This window comes from Lasiodiplodia theobromae (assembly GCF_012971845.1).
Source record: "Lasiodiplodia theobromae strain AM2As chromosome Unknown scaffold_10, whole genome shotgun sequence".
Classification (NCBI taxonomy): Eukaryota; Fungi; Ascomycota; class Dothideomycetes; order Botryosphaeriales; family Botryosphaeriaceae; genus Lasiodiplodia; species Lasiodiplodia theobromae.
The window spans coordinates 478,518-497,409 of record NW_023336300.1 but is presented as its reverse complement, the minus strand read 5'-3'; the positions used below and the strand labels follow the sequence as shown (position 1 = coordinate 497,409).

Genomic DNA, 18,892 nt, shown 5'->3' with positions numbered 1-18,892 from the left:
CCGAGAAGCCCCCACTTCAAGTTTCCGTGCGCGCGCCCAAGTCAACGACTTACTTGAACCCTATTGTCCCGCCAGCTCTCCAGCATCTCCTCTTCCAGACACACCCGTCCCAGTCACGCCAACTTTCACGCACACCACCGCCCTCGCGCCCACCGTCCGCTCCGTCGTCCTCAGAAGCAACCATGTCTTGGCAAGGTGCGCCGCTGCCCCTCCGCCGCCTCGCTATGTCATGCACTGACTGACACCCTGAACAGCATACGTTGACACTAGGTACCGTCTTCCAGCGCGCACTGGGTTCCTCCGAGCCAGCAGCTGACCCCAGAACCACAGCCTCGTCGGCACCGGCAATGTCGACAAGGCCGCTATCTTCAACTCCGAGGGCAACAGCGTCTGGGCCGCCTCCGCCGGCTTCACCGTATGTTCATCGCATCCCGAGCAATTCCCATGCCCCCCCTGCCAAGCGCAGCCGCGGCCAGCGTTGACATCAACGCGCCCGATGCGGCTGCGCGGGGTTCCTTGATGTCGCAATCGACGGCGCGGCCGGACGGAAAAGGATACGGCGGGGCTAACAAGGATCCACAGGTTTCTCCCAACGAGATGACCGAGATCGTGAACGCGTACAAGGACAAGGGCGATGCCAACGGCATCAAGTCGGTCCAGACCACCGGTCTTCACGTTGCCGGTGAGCGCTTCGTCGTCCTGAAGGCTGACGAGCGGAGTCTTTACGGCAAGAAGGTTAGTGCATCTCTGTAATCCTGCTTCCCTACGCATACTGAGACAGATGACTTTTTAGGGCAAGGAGGGCATCATCATCGTCAAGACTACCCAGGCCATCCTCGTCACCCACTACCCCGAGACCATCCAGCCCGGCGCCGCCGCCAACACCGTCGAGCAGCTTGCCGACTACCTGGTCGGTGTCGGATACTAAGGGAGTGTTGGTAAAAGAAATGGGGTGAGAAGGAAATCCTGCTCGGTACATGGCTTTCACGGACGATGACGCTGTTGATGTTGTAAACCTTTTAACTTGCATACTCTCCCTTGCTTGCAAGGGGTCCCGGAGCCGGCTCATAGAAGAAGCGAAAGTGTGGTGGACGTTGGAGGAAGTATGCCGCCCTCGTCTCGGGACGTCGGATGGTGGTTGGAAGTAGCAATAAGCAGCAATTTCTTTCCTCTCCGAAATTTCGGCAGCGGTATTTCATCGAAGTGGTAGTCCCTCGGCCAGCCCATGCCGCATGAACCGTATACACTGCGGAATCCACATTCTCTAATGGGGGGGCTGTGGCACCATTCCGACTGCACTATGGCACGATCTTGTTCTACTAACAACCTCAAGTTTCGTAGACGTGCAGACAACATGCCGAATATGAAAAAATATCCATTATCCACTAAAGAGCTAAGCGGGAAATAGGGCCAGCATACAATACGTTTATCCCATCCTGTGAAGAGTCCGCCGTGTCCATGAATGATAGCCTAGGAAAAGCCTAGACCTTTACATCAGCTAGCTTCTCTACGACACGCTCGTAAAACCCTCTCTGCAGCTGGGCTGCTTGGTTTGGGTTCTTCTCGTCGAATCCGCCATATTTCCAACTATCAATGAGCGCCTCTTCACCGACTAGGCATGCTCGTACCGCCTGCTCCAGTACAACGCCCGCATTCGACTTCACGTGGGCTAAAAGTTTGCGCTCATCGAGAAGGCGTTGACGAACCCTCAGTGTCGTGGACGGACGAGCCCTGGGTAGATCGACATTGAGGATGTGGTCAATTGGCTGCCAATAGGCGATCTCAAGGAGAATGATTCCGAGGGCATAGATATCGAATGTCTTCTGGAAGTTGGCCGCATTGTCTATGCTACCTCTGCTGCCCTGGACCGACGGATGACGGTAAAGATCATATTCCGCGTTCTCCGGTGGCTTCTCTGTCAAGTCTTCGTTCTGGGCTGGGCGTGAATAATCGAAGCCTGACAGGTAGGGCTTCGAGAAGTCGACGGCTGGTGGAATTGGCTCGTCTTGTTCGCCCATGCCGTACGATTCGAGGTCCTCTGGTTCGATCTCGTCGCTGAAGAATATAATGTTCTCGCTCCGAAGCCCTTTGTGCAGCCAGTTGACTGCATGCAACCTTTCCAAAGCTTCCGTGATGACCTTAGCCAGCTGCACTCGGTCGGTCAGACTGGGCATCTCCATTATCCCTCTCTCTGTTGCCCGTAACAAGTCCAGCAAGCTTATCGGCTTAGTGGACTGCGATACAAATGAGGGTTTCTCGAACACAATGCCGAATCGGTAACGATCTTCTTCAGTGTCTGGGTCGATATCACGGAAGTATCCAAGACATCTGGGCGCACGAAACTGGCGTGAACGGTTGTTTTCCTTGAGCAGCGCAACAAGCGCTTTGATCCGGTTGGTGACCTTGGGATCCGGCTGACCGTCGAAGACTCGTGGCTCGTACGTCTTAAATTCGATCCACACCCTCTTCCCCCGGAACCTTGCTTCCATTCGCCTGTTCTCATCGTCGTCGTCAAAATCCAGAAACACTATATCCTCCCGGGACAGCTCGACATCAGTAACTGCGCTTGCGGGTATTTCTAACTGGAGGTCGACTGCCCGTTCTTCCGTCAGCGAGTCCCCGCTGATGGCCGTTTCGAGGGCTTTGAACTGAGCCAGCCATGTTAGACTTCTATTGTTCGAGCCTCGGCGCGATTCCTCCCTTATATACTCCATCGATTCCACTCGAGATAGAGACGCTGGTGGGAGGTCTTGCAGCAACTCCTTCAACCAAAAGGCTGAATTTGCTCGTCCTTGAATCAAAGCAGACGGGTTCTGCGCAGGCATTGCGCCGGTCAGATGCGACCATTCCTTACCCGCCTTAACGATCTCGATCAGTTGATCCATCTTGTCGTTCAGCTGGATGATCTGGTAATAAGTCCGTTCTTGTCGCATGTTCAAGTGATTCAGCTGTTGGGCGGAGAGGAGCTCTCGTAGGTAGTCGTTGAGCGACGACAATCTGAGCAGCAACTGCTCCATCTTCTCCTTGTCGAAGGCGGCCCATCGCAGGCGTTTCGGAAAGGTTCTCACGCCCTTGGCCCAGCCCAGCGCCTTTTTTAAGAGCTCTTCTCCCTCTGGGAAGCGCGTCTGGGAGTCCGTGTCCGCGGCCTGCAGCAGTCGGGGGCTGCCGGCCTCCCCCACCATCGCTTCGTCACCCTCCACATCGTCGACTTCTTCGACGATCAAGGGCTTGCGCAGCTTCTCGAAAGGCTTTTTATAGCGTGCCTCGTACCGGCCGAAGCCCAACAAGAAGTCCTGTTGCTGCTCGAGCAGGTCGTGCAGTAGGCCCTTGTCCGAGCTGCTGATGACAAGCGCATCGTCACGCACATTCACACCGGCGACATAGCCCCAGTCGAGGAGTCGATGCTGTTCTTTCTTCAGCTGGATCCGCATGTACTTGTGCTCAGCCTCCATGTGTCGGGCTTCGGTGAGCAGTTGATAGCCTGGGGACTCGTGTTAGCTGGTAAAGCGCGCGGGAGACTGACTTTTGCTTGGCTAACGTACCTTTCATGCATCCTGAGAATACCTGAAAGGTCAAGGACACTGCGCCTAATCCAAGGTCCATGATTGCAACTAAGGTGCAGCCTCTTTCTGTCAAAGTCCAAAAAGAAGATAGTCACTCGAGAAGATGGATACGACAAACGTAATCGATGTCTTTTCTCTGAGAAAACAGTCAAGATGAGGGAAACGGGAACTGCTCGATCTCCCATATGCCTGCTGAAACGATGTTAGGGAGGGGAAGGTGTAGAAAAGGAAACGCGGGTGCGGCGGGGCAAGGCTGCGGCTGCATGTACAGTCTGTACACAGCCCCACCACCACCTGTAAAAGGCACACACGAGGCTCTCCCATCGATCATTTTCCCCTCCTCTCCTCTGACTTGACGAGGCTCTCTTGGTCCTCTCTCCTACTTTTTTTCTTTGGACGTGTCTCTTCTGCAAGATGTTCCCGAATAGCCGCTCGCATGCATATACACCTGTCCAGACCCCTCCAAAAGCCAGCTCGGCTGTCTCTCAGCCGCAACGCCCCACCATGCCATAGGCTCCCATTACCCTCTCAACCAGCCTCGACAGTCAGTGCCGCCTTGTCTAGGCACACTCTCTACGTCCACACAACAGCCCCAACCCGTCCCGACTGTTCCGTCCTTAAGCCCCATCGCTGACCCAGGGCTGAAGTCTGCTGAAGCAGGACAAAAGCGGCGGCGGCGAGGGCAGGTCATCGGGGCACTGTTCTCGGCCCCCACAGCAGGCGCACTTGCAGGGCGCTCTCGTGTGAGGGCAAATGCAGTGCCCTAGCCCTAGGCCCTGGTAAAGGGAATATATTGCGAATAAGCAAAACACAAAGGGAAAAAAAAAAGAAAAGGAAAAACCGGCAACGGCGGTGACCTAGCCAACAAGTCATGCGTGCGGCTGAGAGCTAGCTGGATACGGGTTTAAAGTGATCGGCACGTTAGTTGCATATGTGGGTTGTAGTAGTAGCCCTGAATGAGGTCATAGGGCTGATTAACTGATCTAAGGAAATGATCGTTGTGACGTGCATGTGGTTGCATATGGATTGGGATACAGCATAGGTCCCTCGCCTCGCCTCGCCACCTGCAAAAGGGTGGTGAGAGGTGATGCATGTTCATGCGAAACCAGCGCCTTATCGCGGAACGAGTGCGGCAATTGCTTCAAAAATGTACCGCAGGCAAGGTTTGATAAAGAATCGGGTTGCCAGAATAGGCAAGATCTGGATTGCACTAGCCTTGCTTCGCCTGCCGTTCTCGTACCCCGTGGACATTATCTCTCTTGCTTGGAGAAACATGACGTCTGAAGAAGTCGTTCCGTGCAAGTAGCGATGGCCGGAGCCTAGACCACACCCCCGCAGTTTCAGCCCCGGATCAAGCTTCGGCTTAAACCAACATGGCAAGCTCGATGAGGAGCGTGGTTTCAAGGCACCTCTTGCATCGTACGAGGCTTCTTTAGAATCATATGTACGGGACGACGTTTTCCTCACCCTTGTCACACCACGAGTAAGGACTGTTTGAAGCGTTGAAATGAGCTAAGCGTTCGCGGACGTGCCGCCGAAGCCTTCGATAGGTTGTTCATTGCCCAAAGAGCCTGCCCGTCTTCCAGGGCGTGTATGTAAAGCATGAATCAACAAATCAAATGAACCAATCAGTCACCATCTACAACTTGCTCTTGGCCGCGGCGTCTCCAGAAATCTTCACAACAGCGCGGCCATTGCTGAGCACGACCTTGCCGCTCTGCTCGACCTTGGTGACGAAGCGGATCTGCTCCCAGCCGGCCGGGTGGCCCTCGGCCTGGCCAACGCGCCACATTTCGGTGACGAGCGTGTCGCCGGGACGAACGGGGCTGGCGAAGCGGGCGGCGAACTCCTTGATGTTCTTGGGGTCCGAGCCGCCGAAGCGCTTCAGCACGGCGTGCGCCGTCGAGTTCCACGAGTACAGGCCGTGCATGATGACGCCGCCGAAGCCCATCTGCTGGCCCGGCTCCGGCGTGGCGTGGAGGGGGTTGTAGTCGCCATTGAGACTATACCTAGTCAGCGTCTGTTGTCTCTGAGAAGCTGTGATAACTCACCGGTACAAGTGTGCCGTCTCCGCATTCGTCTTCTGAACGAAAGTAGCATCAGGCTTCTTGCCCTCAGGCGGCGGGTAGTTGACGGTCTTGGGACCTGGTGTCGCCTATTAGCACCTGACTTTGAAGTGTAGGAAAAAGCATATAAAACTCACCCTTGGGACCTCCCCAGTTGCCCTGTCCCACCATGAACCCGCTGCCAATCACCCTGCTGTACACATCTCCCGTATTCTTCTCAACCAGCAGCGTCTCCGTCTCAATGACGGTGCCGGGCTTGCCCTTGTCGTACACGCCCAGAACCTTCTGCCGGATCTCGAAGGTGCGGCCTGCGCTCGTGACCGGCAGCGGCTTGAGGATCTCGATCTTGCGCTCGCCGTCGACGCCGCGCTTCTGGTCGAAGTTGGGCACGCCCGGGATCGGCACCGCCGACGAGCGCGCGAGGAAGTCGATGACCTCCTGGTCCGTGTGCTTGAAGGGCAGGATGAGCGGGTAGGTCGGGAACGCGGCGAATTGGGGGTGGAGCTCCTGTGGTACGGGCGCCGGTGGTTAGCTCCAAGTGTGCGCAAAAGGAAGGCGGAAAGAAATAACAGCTCTGCCCTCCCCTCTGCCTCTGCCTCTGCCCCGCCCCCAATGCCCGCCTATCTGCGGCATCTATGGCGCAATCACACAAGCACGGATGCCATTCCGACGGTGCGCGCCGTACGAGCTTGGACAGGAGTTGCGGGCTAGACAACGCATGGAACAGCCAAAGCTGCTCGGGCTGACAAGCGGGGCGAGATAAGGGCCAGCGAGTAAGACGGAGGAAGCTGTCATTCCAGCAAAGCGCGCATGATCCCACGTACATAGAGGAAGTGGAGCTCGTCGACATTGACGCCGATGCTGTTGGCGAACAGCAGCAGGTCGCGCTTCAGCCATGCCACCTCGATTGGAGGGTATTCGAAGCCGACACCGGGACCGCTCATGGTTGGATTTGGAGGGGGTATCAAGTACAAGAAAAGATCCAGATGATAGCAGAGCTCTGCGCGGCAGCAGGAAGTTGTATGTATGTACAATAGTGAAGAGCAAGTGTGGGGGAAGCTTCCGCACGGCGTCAGACGATGAGCATGGAGAGCTCCTCACCTGTATAGCCGGTATCGCTCCAAGCGCCGAGCTACCGAACCTGCCGAGGTCGTTCACTGAACTAACTCCGACCGGCACATCGCTGTCAAGCACGCAGCGCCTCGCAAAGCATATGCTGAAGAATAGAGCACGCAAGCAAACAAACAAACAAACAAACCGCACAGCCGCCGAAGGACTGTGGCACCAGCCACGCACCTCTCTTCGTCCGATGTTGATGACTAAGGCAACCACCGCCAACATTGATCAGCGCCGATTTAGCTCGGGGTACTAGTAGGCTGTCAGGCCGGACTAGCTGCTGGCTGCTGCCGCGCGCGCTTGCCTAGTTCCGAAAAAAAAAAGACAAAAGGCCGGAGCTCATCATCGAGCAAGACACGACGACGGGCATCAGGGCGCATCACAACAAGCGCACGCCGTAACCCAACCAAAGCAAACGACACTACCGGCACGCCAAAATCCACACCATGGACCCACGGACCTCACCAGCATCCAACGTAGCAGCCACTAAGCCCTGAAGGACCCGTCTTTTTCTTCCTTAATAAGAACGCCCTCCCGAAATCGAAACGAGGCTACCATCAACCACCCATGTCATAACCCCTCCACCGCCCGATGGCGCCGGCTGCGCCCAGGGCCCTTGAACCCCTCCCTTCCCCCGGTACCGTGTACGAATTTTTTCACCACAGTTCCAGGAAATCCTCGGGTCCCACATGCTGTAGCTTAGTGTCTTCACAGGGGTCCTTGACGGCACCTTTCGCTTCCGAACCCGAATCATGTCCATTTGTGCCTTGTGCCTGCTCCCGGCGCATGCCTGTGTGCGTGCCCGTGGGCGAATGCCTTTCTCCGCGCCTGACTACGAATGATGTATGTACATGATGACTTCCACTTTGTCCCTTGTTTTCGTTCTTGTTGGTAAAAGCATAAAAAACGCAAAAGACCAGTAGACCAGTAGACCAAAAATCGGAGAACCATACGACAGAAAAACATGCTATGATGCTCCGTCCCATGCATGCAAACGACGCGTGAAAAATAATAACGACACTACGAGGGCCAAAAGCGAAAGGAAACAGAAAAAAGAAACATTAACTCCAGCATGCTCCCGGGAGCCGTCATGGCGGCAGTTGTTGCGCTTGCTGGCTTCCAGTGTACATGCGCCTGCCCAGCAATTGCGCACTGGCGGCTCCCGGACACTTGCGGTGAGGAACGACGACCAGCGTGCAGACGTGTCTATTAGTTGCAGCCGGCCCGACCTCCCATCATGAAGCATTTGCGATCCCCCTCCCAGCCCGCACTCGCTGAAGATAAAACGAGCGCCAGGGTATCGCAAGAAGCCAGAAGCCGCCCGTCGAGCCAGTGGTCACGCCACGGCCAAGTCATTGAGTAACCGGAAATTCGCGCGTCGAAACAACTTTTTAAAATGACCCTTCCCCCCCACCAAAGAGGACCTGCCATGGTCAAACCACTCGTTGCGCCCGCGAGGCGATGAGCTTCAACGCGCCAAAAACGTGCACGCAATTCGCTCCGATTTCACCCGGCTTGACAAGATCGGCACGGCTAGCGTGCCTTCGTGCCGCGATCACCATCAAACCTCGAATCCCGCGCCGTTGTGGTTGTTGAAGATGTTCTCATCGTGGTCGTTGCTCGGTAGCACACCACTCATGCGCTCCGTCCGTGTCGGCGACTCCACCTTGTCCCACTCAGGGTCCTGCAGTCGCTCATCTTCCATCTCGAACTCGCGACCGCCAAAGTGCTCGTCAATGTGGTTGTCGTCCACGAACGTGAATCCCTTGAAGTTAGCCTGCATCGTCGGCGACAGTGGCGTCGATGCCGGATTCATTCCCGCTGCGAGGGCGGCAGCCCGTGCGTTGAGCGAAGTTGCCTGGTTCAGCGCGTTCGTGAATTCAGGGTCAAAGTTGGACGTGTCCAGCTCGGACTTCAATTTCGGCTTGAAAGGCGGCACCAGGTTCTTCTTGGACAGGGCTTCCCAGTCAATGTCGGCAAAGAAGGGATGCGCCTTGAGTTCCTCCGCATCACGGTTTGCGCCGAGACGGTGCTTGGGGTTCCGGTTGAGCAGGCCCTTGACAAAGTTCCGGCCCTCGGTGCTGAGCGCATCACGAGGGAAACGCACCTTTCCAAACGCGATGTTCTTGTACATCTGCTGCGTGTCCTCTGCGTAGAAGGGGCTCCAACCGCAGCACATCTCGAACACAAGGACACCAAGAGACCAGAAATCGACCATCTTCGTGTATCCATGCTCGTCCAGCAGAACCTCGGGTGCAAGATACTCGGTGGTGCCGCAGAAGGTGTTTGTCGTGTCGTTTTCCGTCAAGTTGGCCTTGGACAGACCGAAATCGCACAGGGCGATGTGTCCGTTTGCGTCAAGGAGAATGTTCTCAGGCTTGAGATCTCTGTAGACAATGTCGTGTTCGTGGAGATGCTGCAGCGCCAGAATGAGCTCGGCAATGTAGAACTTGGCACGTGCTTCGTTGAAACGCCCTTCCTTTTGCAGGTGCCAGAAAAGCTCGCCGCCAGACATGTAGTCGGTCACTAGGTAGAGATCCGTCGGTGTTTGGAACGAAAACTTCAGACCGACAATAAAAGGCGAATCGGCCATGGCAGTACGGACGAGGATGTTGCGCTCGCCAAGCGTGTGCGCGACCTCCTTCTTCTGCACAATCACCTTCTTCGAGAGGACCTTCATGGCGTAAATTCGGCCAGTATCCTTTTTACGGACCTGGAACACTTGGCCGAAAGTGCCCTTTCCAATGAGCTTCAAGATCTGGAAATCTTCCGGGCCATAGTGCTTCTTCTCGACCTTCTGGAAGTTCACTCGCAAGTGAATCTCTCCAGTCACAAAGTCTTGCTCGCCTTCCCGAGGCTCCAGGTGGAACCACGCATCAAGAGGCTTCTCGTACTCGACCAGGTTGGGGCAGAAACGAACGTGGCCCAAAAAGGCCTCGTTGTTTGATTTGTCGTAAACGGATACGTCAATCTCCGCGTGGTCACCAACGACGTCACTGCCAAAGACATTAGTGGGATTCAGTGGGGGATGGGCGGAGTCGGCGCTTACAAAACGGCGTTGTGGTCCCACTTGGGATCGCTGATCTCATTACGGTCCCTGGACTCCTGAGGGTTCCATCCGTGGTTGCTGCTTTGTCGGCTCCTCATTGGAATCGCCATGGCCCTTCCCGAGTCGCTGTCGGTGCGCATCATGGCCATCGCTCCTCTCGGCGGCTCCTCACCCTTCTTCGGACCATCTGAAATGTCTTCTGCCCATTGGAACTGGCAGACCACGTAAGGATCGACGCTGGGTCGCAAGCCACGACCTTCGGTAATAGAAACAGACAGCTTGCCCTTGGGCGCGATAACACCGCTGTTGGAGCCACCCGTCGAACCACTGCTGCGGGCAGATTGCGACGGGTTCGAGGTCACCTTTCCTTCCTGAGACTGGGTCCTCGGCGTTTGCGGCGGAGTATTCTGAGCACGCGCCACGTTTTCAGTTAGCGTCTTGCCCTCCTCATTGGGTGACGACTCTGCAGGACAAGCGGAGGGGTTGGCAACGTCAGAGTGAGAAAGAGTGGTCGGCGGATTGCTTGGGGCTGTGCTCGAAGGAGTCGAGAAGTGTGCAGCAGGAACAGCAGTCGTGGTGGTGACGCTAGAGACAGGATCTGACATGGCAAGAGTTTGCCTTCGTGGGGTGGATGCGCAAGAGCCGTCGTTCTTATCCTCCGCAGACGAAGGGGAGGAGGGCCCGCTTGTGGATGTGCTATTCTCGCCCTTGCTCACTCTGTGCAGGGAAGATGCGGAAGAAGCTGGAGGCGTGGGGTAGGAGAATGAAGCATCGCCCTGCGGCGCTGACAAGCGCTCGTGCGGCAGCAGTGGGGGAGAGCTGTGCTCGCCGCCCGACTGCTTGCTCGGCGAGCTGGGCGCAGTGGGGAGAGCGCCAGCGCCCACTGTCGGCTCTGGAGCGCGTCCTCTCTCCGCGCCTTCATCGCGCTGTGCATCAGGGCTATCTGAAGGCTCTTGGGGCTCTGAGGGCTGGGCAGAGGCAGAGGGGCCGGACAGCGACGTGCGGGGGCGGAAGACCGAGGGAATCGAGGGGAGAGAGGAACGAACCTGGCCAAAATAGCTGAGGATGCCGGGCTGTCGCTTGTCGGTCGGATCCGGACGTGGTGTTTCGATGCCCGGAGGCGTGGAGCTGTTGGAGCCGATGTGGTCATGATCGTCATCGCCAACTCTGCTAGAGGCGACCAGACGGTTAGCGAAGCGCATAGCGAGGAGCAGCCAGCGGCGGGGCAGAGGGGCGCTGGGGGAGGCGCGAGGGCGTTGCAGAGCGTGATCTCGCGGTGACGGCAGCGCGCTGTCTATTTCAAGAAAACCGTGTGTAACGCGATTGGCGGGCGAGTGCTGGTCGAAAATCGAACGACCCTCGCCCTCTCCCGCAGCCAGCTCGGCCCGATCGGTGCTGGCGCGAAGGGCTGGCAAGCGAGCGCGCCCCAAGAGCAGCGCGCGCCGCTGGGTACGACTCACCTCTGCATCATGGCCTGGCGCAGCAGGTCGGTGGCGGCACTGGGAGCCTGGTCGTGCGTCGCCATGGTGGTCCAATGCCGCGGGAGGCGAGGCGGGCGAAGGGCTGGGGGCGCTGGGGGTGGTGCTGCTGTTGGGCCCGGCGAGACGGCGTCGTCGATCGACAGCGTCGGTACAGCGCTCAGCGACTTGGAGCTCTGCAGATGGTGACCCGGGCGGCGGGCGTGGATGGCACTCAGTCGTCGGGATAACGGGCGTGGTAGGCGAAGTGGAAGGTTTTCTGCGCTCGCTGCTGATGCTTGTGCGGCCGGGCGCTCATTTGCAGTGTGCGGGTGGGAGGGCGGTGCGGAATTCGAGGACGCGGGCGGCGTCGCGGCTTTGAGAGGTACTAATGGCAGCGTCATCTTCGCTCGCGTGGCCGGCAGGACAGCCCAGGAGGCGCCAGTGCGCAGCAAATGTCCGGCCGAAGAAAACGACCGATGCCTTGTCCCAAAGCCTATTGGGCGCTAGGTCAGAGGGCCTCCGGCGGTGGGGCTGATGAAGGCAGCCCGGCGAGGGCAAGTGCGCGGTGCTCTCCACCACCGCGATAAAAGGCGCGAAAGACGTAAGAACAAGGCGCCTGAACCACCGCGCCCTCCACCGTTATGCAGGGTGAGGCCCACCCACCGCGTCCTGCGATTACACCGCTTCCCCTGGCGTGCATCCAGCGCCGCCCGCAGTGACTTCACGCGCCACCCGCTTTGGGCGGCCATGCCAGCGCCCACTCGCAGCAGATGGCCGCAACCACCGCCGCGGGCTGCGCTGACCGGCGCTGACCACTGCCTGCATCGTCACCGCGCCGCAAATCAAGGAGCGCTGCAGTCACGCCATGAATTGTTGCACAACTAGGACGGATCGTCAAGCATCGCCCATCCTCGTACAATCGCCTGCAGCTAGTCCCAGCCGCGCACCAGCCCGCACATCCAGCAGCCAGCCAGGCAGCCAGCTACGCCGCGCAACTCGCATTGCGGCGCCGCGCCCGCAGCCAGCTGCTCCGGGCGGCTGCAGAGCACCCGCAGAGCTTCCCGCCCGCGACTCGGCGTGCGTGAGTGCTGTGTTTGTTGCAAAGGCCTCCTGCAGGATGCGTGCTGCGTCCGTCCAGGCTATGACGCAGTGCAAATCCACAAACATGTGATTATTGGCCTTTGCGAGTAAGGTATCGTGAACCACCCTGGTGGCGCTTGCCGGCGGCGGCGCCTCCGCCTGATGACTCAGCACCAGATAAGATAAGATCTGTCTCCACATCGGGCGTAGCGTGTCTGGCTGCCGTGGTGCTGCGAGGCGCTGAGCGGCCGCGTCTTGACCAGCATCGCGCGCGCGAGAGCAAGAGAACGCAACCCATCACCCACGCACCGAGCCTCGCTCACACGCCCGCCCACCCACACCGCAATGCCACCTCGGCGGTCGCGCGCAGCCGCCGCTGCCTCAACTCCCATCAGTGCGCTCGACGCCACAGCCCTTCATCTTTTCACCTAACTAACCGTACCTCCAGGAACGCCTACACCCGTTGTCGCTGAGTCTGACGCAGACGCGCAGGAGTCGCAAGATGAGACGCCCGCCGAGCAGGACGTGGAAGACGATGCTGCCACGCCCGCGCAGGAGCCAGATGACGAGGCCGAGGCCGAGGCAGAGCCTGAGCCTCCCTCAGAACGTTCATCGCCCGTAGTCCAGCAGTTTCCGCGCAAGCGCCGCCTGGGACGGCCACCCAAGAACCGCCCGCCAGACTGGGACAATGCCGATTCCAACAATGACAACGATTCGCAAAGGGGCACGCCGGCCAAACGCCGCCGCGGTCGCCCATCCACGGGTGGCTTCAGAGGACGACCCAGAGGAGGCCCGTCGCACGTTACGCGCGTTCCCATTGACAAAGAGGGGAACCTCATGGACGTGGTTGACGATGAGGTCGCACTGCCCGAGGACCCCGAGGGAGAACAGAAGGTCGACAAGCTGGGCAACTTGAAGGGCGGCAGAGACTATCGCGTGCGTGTCTTCACCATCACCGGCCGCGGAGAGAGACTGTACATGCTGTCCACCGAGCCGGCAAGATGCTGCGGCTTTAGGGACAGCTATCTGTTTTTCACCAAGCATATGCAATTGTACAAGATTATCGTCAACGAGGACGAGAAGCGCGACTTGATCGAGCGCGAGATCATTCCGCACTCGTACAAGGGCCGTGCAATCGGTGTCGTCACTGCCCGCTCGGTCTTCAGAGAGTTTGGAGCACGAATCATCATTGGCGGAAGGCGAGTCATAGATGACTACTATGTGAAGGCAGCGCGAGAGAGGGGTGATGTTGAGGGAGAAATTGCGGATCCGAACGACAGGCTGCCCCCGCCCGGTGAGCCGTACAACAAGAACCAGTATGTCGCCTGGCATGGTGCTAGTGCTGTCTATCATACAGGCGGCCCAAGCGTCCCAATGCCCAATGGCAAAGTTGTTCCAGGAAAGCGAAGGATCAATATCACGTCTGCCAACTGGCAGTTCGAGCATGCACGGGCTGCGAGGTAATACCGTCTTTGCGCCTTTTGTTTTGGGCTGAAACCCAGCGCTAACAATGCGTAGTCGCTTCAATTCGGCCCTTGTGGCTGCTCGACGCACTAACGTCGAGGGCATATACGACCCCCACACGAACCAGATGCACTATCCTAAGATTATGCAACCGACTCATGCCCGCTGGGAAGAGGTTTCCGTCACAGAGGACGATGTCGAAGACGAGGCGGCGCTGACACAGAAGCGACTCACGAATGGTACCTCAAGTCTTACCAACGGCACTTACACCAACGGCGCCACCAACGGATCTGCAACTACGAAAAGATCCGGAAAGGCCGTTTTCGAGCCGGTCCCTAGCGTTGTTGCACGCAATTTCCTTATCGTCGACACTTATTTCGAATCTGCACCAATCACTGGCGCCGGTGTGCCAGGTCCTGACGGCGATTTCCACGATGTAGGCGTAAACGGACTTCCAAACGTCAACGACGAGATTCTTGCCGAATTGCCTCCCGAATGCCGGAAAGCACTCGAAGAGGCAAAGGAGAAGGAGCAAGAATGGAAGAGTAGTTGGCATGGCGAGACTATCGATGGCTGCAGAAAAGAACTTAAGATTGGCTTCACTGGCGTGCCGGTCTGATCACGTCACGGTGCAAGGGTCGCAATTTTTAGAAACCGGGGATTTGGGTACGGAAGGATTGAGTTTGGCGTTCTAACACCTCTCGGGCGACAAGGAAGGCAAAATGACCTTTTCTTTATTGCTAATGATTAACGGGCATTCAATATCCCGGACCTGCGGGTGGTGTACAATATCCATGCTTTCTGTTTTGCTATCACGGGGAAGAAATGAGAAAAGCCAACAGGAAGCTCATCACTGATGGCATTGCTGAATGTAGGACCATCAACACAGAGCCAAGAAAGGGCATCGCACAAAAGAATCAGCCAAGAGAGATCGTAACATTCGTTCATATCAAACTATGCGCCTGGTCCTATCTTTGAATCCCAAGTAATGCCGAAACCCTACACCGCCACGCCTACACTGCCATTGGACATGTATGCTCACCGTCACTAAATACAGCTCATCGTCAATGACTAATCCCTTGCAGGTGCAATTCACTTCACCTTAAAGGGTCTCTGATGGCACCTCGCCCCAATTACCAACTCGCCCAAGCACTCATTGTTCCAATGATGCATTACACATCTAGAACACCACCCTTCTAGACTCTCATAGATCGGATGTTGAAAAGGGGAATGGAAATGCATGGCACTGGGCGCCGGGAAACTTGGCAAATGATAGCAATGCCCTCGCGGACAAAGGGAAAGGGAAGCAAAAGAGGATGTTTTCGGTCAATCAAGTATGACGACATACACAAAGGTCCATTATGCTCAACGGCCACTGGTTCTCTCTTCTCCTTGACCCATCAGATGCAACAGGGGAACCTCTCAATCATTTTCGCGGCAGAAGAAGAGCGAAGGCTCGGACAAGCAACCAGCTCCAATAACTCCGACTGAGGGAGCAGGAATAACTCAACGCTCTCAGAACAACCACGGAAAGGCTGTCGAGGACGGGACTGAAGGTGCCGGCTGCTTCTCGTTAGGCCAGCATGGCTTCTGCCAATGACACGATATGTCCACCACCGTTCATATCGGACGCCGACTACCAGGGAGGGGGAGGATGTAGGTACCAATATTCTTCAAGCGTCTCCATTGCCACCAGCTCTCTATCTGAAGTTGGGAGGTAAAAACGAAATGGGTGAGGAACAGAGAGAATATCCAAAGCTAACCAGACCTTTTCAACCCGACTGCAGACGTCGAAGGCCGCTTCTGCGGCATCAACCCGAGTGCGCCTTTGGGCCAGAAATGCTGTCTACCCTGCCCGGTGCAAGACTGGGTGTACCCAGCCGACTATGTGCGCACGCTCAAGGTGGCCAACTACGCTGGCATCAGTTCCGTCGCGCTATGCGGGCTGTTGCTCCTTTCCTTCCTCATCCTGCCACCCAAGCGCAGTGGTCGGCATTATCTGACTATCGGGGTCACGCTCGCCATCGCATTCCTCTCCGTTGCCTTCGTCATCCCGCTCGGCACCGAGCCGGCCATGTGCAGGGACAGGATCACGCCCAACGGGCAGGACTCGGACACATCATGCACCTGGACCGGTGCGCTACTCCTGCTCGGAGCTATGGGTTCTGTATTGTGGAGTGAGTAACGACTGGCAGCCGCAGCAGCGGTAGTAGTAGCTGCATATTATCCTTTACATCTTACCGTCTCCTCAGTTCACTACTCCGTTCCTTAAAGCATCAAGTCTCTTCCGCACACATCCCCTGTTTCAAGTCGAATGGTTTACTGACAAAAGAAATTCAAATAAGTTCTCCTCCGGGCCCTCTGGCTCCACCTGCGCATCTGTTGGGATATTAAACCAGGCCGCCCCTTCATGATCTTTTCCATCCTCACCGGCATATTCATCCCCGTAGCCTTCACGGTAGTCAGCATGAAAGTGACCGGTGTCTCCTACCGTACCGGCCTGGTCTGCCTCCCCAACCACCACAAAGCCATTACTACATTCTGGGCGTGGGAACTCGGCTTTGCTGGCGCCGCATTGCTGGTGCAATGTATCACGACGGGATACTGTGTGTGGGTGTTTCTGCGCGTGTTAGTTGTGGGGAAGGGGAAGAGAGATGGCGGCGGCGGCGGCGGCGGCAGTGATGACGGTCGTGAGACGGTGGCACAGGAGAGGAGTGGTCCTGAGCAGTCCAGCTTCGCAAGCCAGCCCAGTACAGGATCGGAGCCGGCGGAACGGTCGCAAAAGACGTGGCGGCAGATCAGGCGGATATTGCTGATGCAGTGGCGCCACATAGCGCTGACGGTCATCATGGCAGTCGAGTCCTTGTTCTACATCATCATCTTCGTAGCACAAGACACGCGTTTCGGCGAGGCGGCGGCCAATGTCGACAGGCCGGAAGCGAGGACGTGGAGTGCTTGTTTACTGTTCAACAATGGGGATAAGGAGGCATGTCTGCAGTATGCTGAAGAGTTGGCCATCCCGCGGGATCTGGTACTGGGATCGCTGCTTCTGGGCTCGGTGGGTACTCGAACGAATCTCTGTCCTTCGTGTTGTTCATTCTTGACCCTTCCACTCACCACGGCATGAACCCAATCTGACCTACCTTTTCTAGCTCATCGGCACCCAGAACTTCTTCCTCTTAGCCAAACCAAGTATCTTCCTTGGATGGTGGGAGCTGCTCCGCCACCCCTTCAAACGCATCCCTCTTCTTGGCCGGCGCGACTCTGACCTCCCCTTGACTTCTCTCGACCCCTCAGAAAGGCAAGCCCCTGCCCCCGGTACCACGAAAGCGACGGAAGCCCAGGACTACAGCGCCAACGGCACCACGCCTCTCATGGTAGCCACCAACACTTCCGTTCCCTCCAGATCTTCCATGTTTTTTGGCCATCGCCGTCCGCGCTCCCGATCTTCCCGCCACTCGTCGTCCAGCAGCTTACACGGCGTCGAAGTCGACATGCCGCCGGTAACAGTGACAAACCCGTACAAGCTCTCCCTCCCCTCCGAACGCGCAGCCTCGCTCATCGACCCGGTCGAGCGTGCTCGCCTGGCCCGTACCGGCGACATCGTCGACCTGCACAACCTCTACGCCACCGACGTCCGTGACGACAGCGCAGCCTTCAACGCAGCGAGGCCGGAGACGCCGCCGCCTCCACCGCTGCCGCTGAGCATTGCAAAGTCTCCCACAACGTCGACGACTAAACAATCAATGGCAACCTCCGCCGCTTCCCTCTCCCTCCCCTCCCCCACCCAATCCTCATCCTCCTCTTTCCGCGCAGCAGGCGAAAGCTCCATCACTCCAATCGCCCACGCCCGGCCCCTGCCCCGCGCTCACGCTCGCGACGACCAAATCTTACCGTCGTCATCACCATCACCATCATCGTCATCGTCGTCATTACCGCCATCACCCGCAACAACCACCGGCCTCCCCACCCGAAGCGCAACCGTCCACCACACCCCTTCGCCGCCCCCTCCCTCGCACACGCCCGACTACCTCCGCCCGAGTCGCAGCAGCGGCAACATGGCCACCGCCTTCATGAGGGCCGACGGAGTCGCCGCCAACAGGCACCACCACCGCCTCCCCTCTTGGGCGGCGCACAACGGCAGCTCGTCGACGACACTCGGCAGGCCGTCCGGCGGCGCGGGGGGAGGAGGAGTAGGAGGAGCGGGGACGCTCGTTACGACGGCGGAGCTGCGCGATGCGATGCGGGGCGGGCTGGCGCTGCATCCGGTGCGCGCGAATGAGTTTGGGGAGGAGCTGGGTGGAGGAGCAGGAGCAGGAGCAGGGGCAGGGGCAGGGGATGGAGGAGGAGGAGGAGGAGGAGGAGGAGGAGGAGGAGGAGGAGGAGCGGTGGTGGCGGGCACGGGAATCAGTGATGATGATGGCGACGGCGGCCGCAGCCATGCCGCTGAGGAGGATGGGGGTACGGGCGTCGGTGTCGGTGTCGGACGGGCTCGGGGGGACGGCGCTGCTGGAGAGACGGCTGGGATGGGTGGGCATCGTCAGGCAGGCGAGGTTGGGAGCGGTGATTCGGATGGCGCCTTTTCGAGCAGTGGGAGTGATGAGGTCGTGGATGGGAGGACGAGAAGGAGGAGAAAGAGGAGGGGAGGCTGAAGAGGCGGCGCAAGAATTGTCACGGCGTTGATGATGAAAGTGGCCTTGAACCAAGATCCTCGTGACAAGGAGAGGAAAACATGAGTGGCAAGCCCATGTGTGCGTAGACTTCTTGTTGGTACACTTGAGAGAGGATGAAAGGTGCGGAGAGCAGGTGGTTGATGCGTGCGGGGAAAGAGTACGTACCCACCAGCTCACTCATACCTTCCTTTCCCGGCAGAGCTAGAAATAGCAGCTCAACTGCACTCGTACAATTTGAAGCTGGTCTTTCCCCGTCTCCCACACGTCAAATTTTGCGAGCAATCATGAGGGCGACATGATGATATGCATGGTCATCCACCGGAGTGTTGCAGCTGACCAGAAAGAGCAAGAGCCACACCCGCCGCAGTTCTGCCCGAGCCAAGATGGGCTCTGCTGCAGAAGAGCAGCGGACGAAACCGCT

The 18,892-nt window shown here is 57.8% G+C and overlaps 6 protein-coding genes across 6 annotated transcripts; 3 read left to right on the top strand and 3 right to left on the bottom strand.

The window, feature by feature from the left end:
- Positions 1-182: 182 nt before the first annotated feature.
- Positions 183-928, top strand: LTHEOB_3939 (Profilin ii; the record flags this gene model as incomplete). Its single annotated transcript, XM_035512917.1, has 5 exons — positions 183-195; positions 255-270; positions 331-415; positions 583-735; positions 794-928. 5 exons carry the CDS (start codon positions 183-185, stop codon positions 926-928), a joined length of 402 nt encoding a protein of 133 aa, XP_035375332.1.
- A 553-nt stretch (positions 929-1,481) lies between these two features.
- LTHEOB_3938 (Het-s domain protein) lies at positions 1,482-3,452 on the bottom strand (the record flags this gene model as incomplete). Its single annotated transcript, XM_035512916.1, has 1 exon — positions 1,482-3,452. The coding sequence occupies one exon, from the start codon at positions 3,450-3,452 to the stop codon at positions 1,482-1,484; it is 1,971 nt and encodes a 656-aa protein (XP_035375331.1).
- Positions 3,453-5,202: 1,750 nt separating this feature from the next.
- LTHEOB_3937 (Peroxisomal dehydratase) lies at positions 5,203-6,573 on the bottom strand (the record flags this gene model as incomplete). The annotated part of the gene is made up of 4 exons (XM_035512915.1): positions 5,203-5,566; positions 5,615-5,708; positions 5,767-6,136; positions 6,454-6,573. The coding sequence occupies 4 exons, from the start codon at positions 6,571-6,573 to the stop codon at positions 5,203-5,205; spliced, it is 948 nt and encodes a 315-aa protein (XP_035375330.1).
- A 1,733-nt stretch (positions 6,574-8,306) lies between these two features.
- Positions 8,307-11,319, bottom strand: LTHEOB_3936 (C2 calcium-dependent membrane targeting protein; the record flags this gene model as incomplete). The annotated part of the gene is made up of 3 exons (XM_035512914.1): positions 8,307-9,741; positions 9,795-10,961; positions 11,255-11,319. 3 exons carry the CDS (start codon positions 11,317-11,319, stop codon positions 8,307-8,309), a joined length of 2,667 nt encoding a protein of 888 aa, XP_035375329.1.
- A 1,360-nt stretch (positions 11,320-12,679) lies between these two features.
- Positions 12,680-14,417, top strand: LTHEOB_3935 (Chromatin-remodelling complex RSC SWI/SNF subunit Rsc7/Swp82; the record flags this gene model as incomplete). The annotated part of the gene is made up of 3 exons (XM_035512913.1): positions 12,680-12,728; positions 12,783-13,794; positions 13,853-14,417. 3 exons carry the CDS (start codon positions 12,680-12,682, stop codon positions 14,415-14,417), a joined length of 1,626 nt encoding a protein of 541 aa, XP_035375328.1.
- Positions 14,418-15,381: 964 nt separating this feature from the next.
- On the top strand, positions 15,382-18,450 carry LTHEOB_3934 (G-protein coupled g-protein-coupled; the record flags this gene model as incomplete). Its single annotated transcript, XM_035512912.1, has 4 exons — positions 15,382-15,454; positions 15,586-15,975; positions 16,198-16,856; positions 16,951-18,450. 4 exons carry the CDS (start codon positions 15,382-15,384, stop codon positions 18,448-18,450), a joined length of 2,622 nt encoding a protein of 873 aa, XP_035375327.1.
- Between the last annotated feature and the right edge of the window lie 442 nt (positions 18,451-18,892).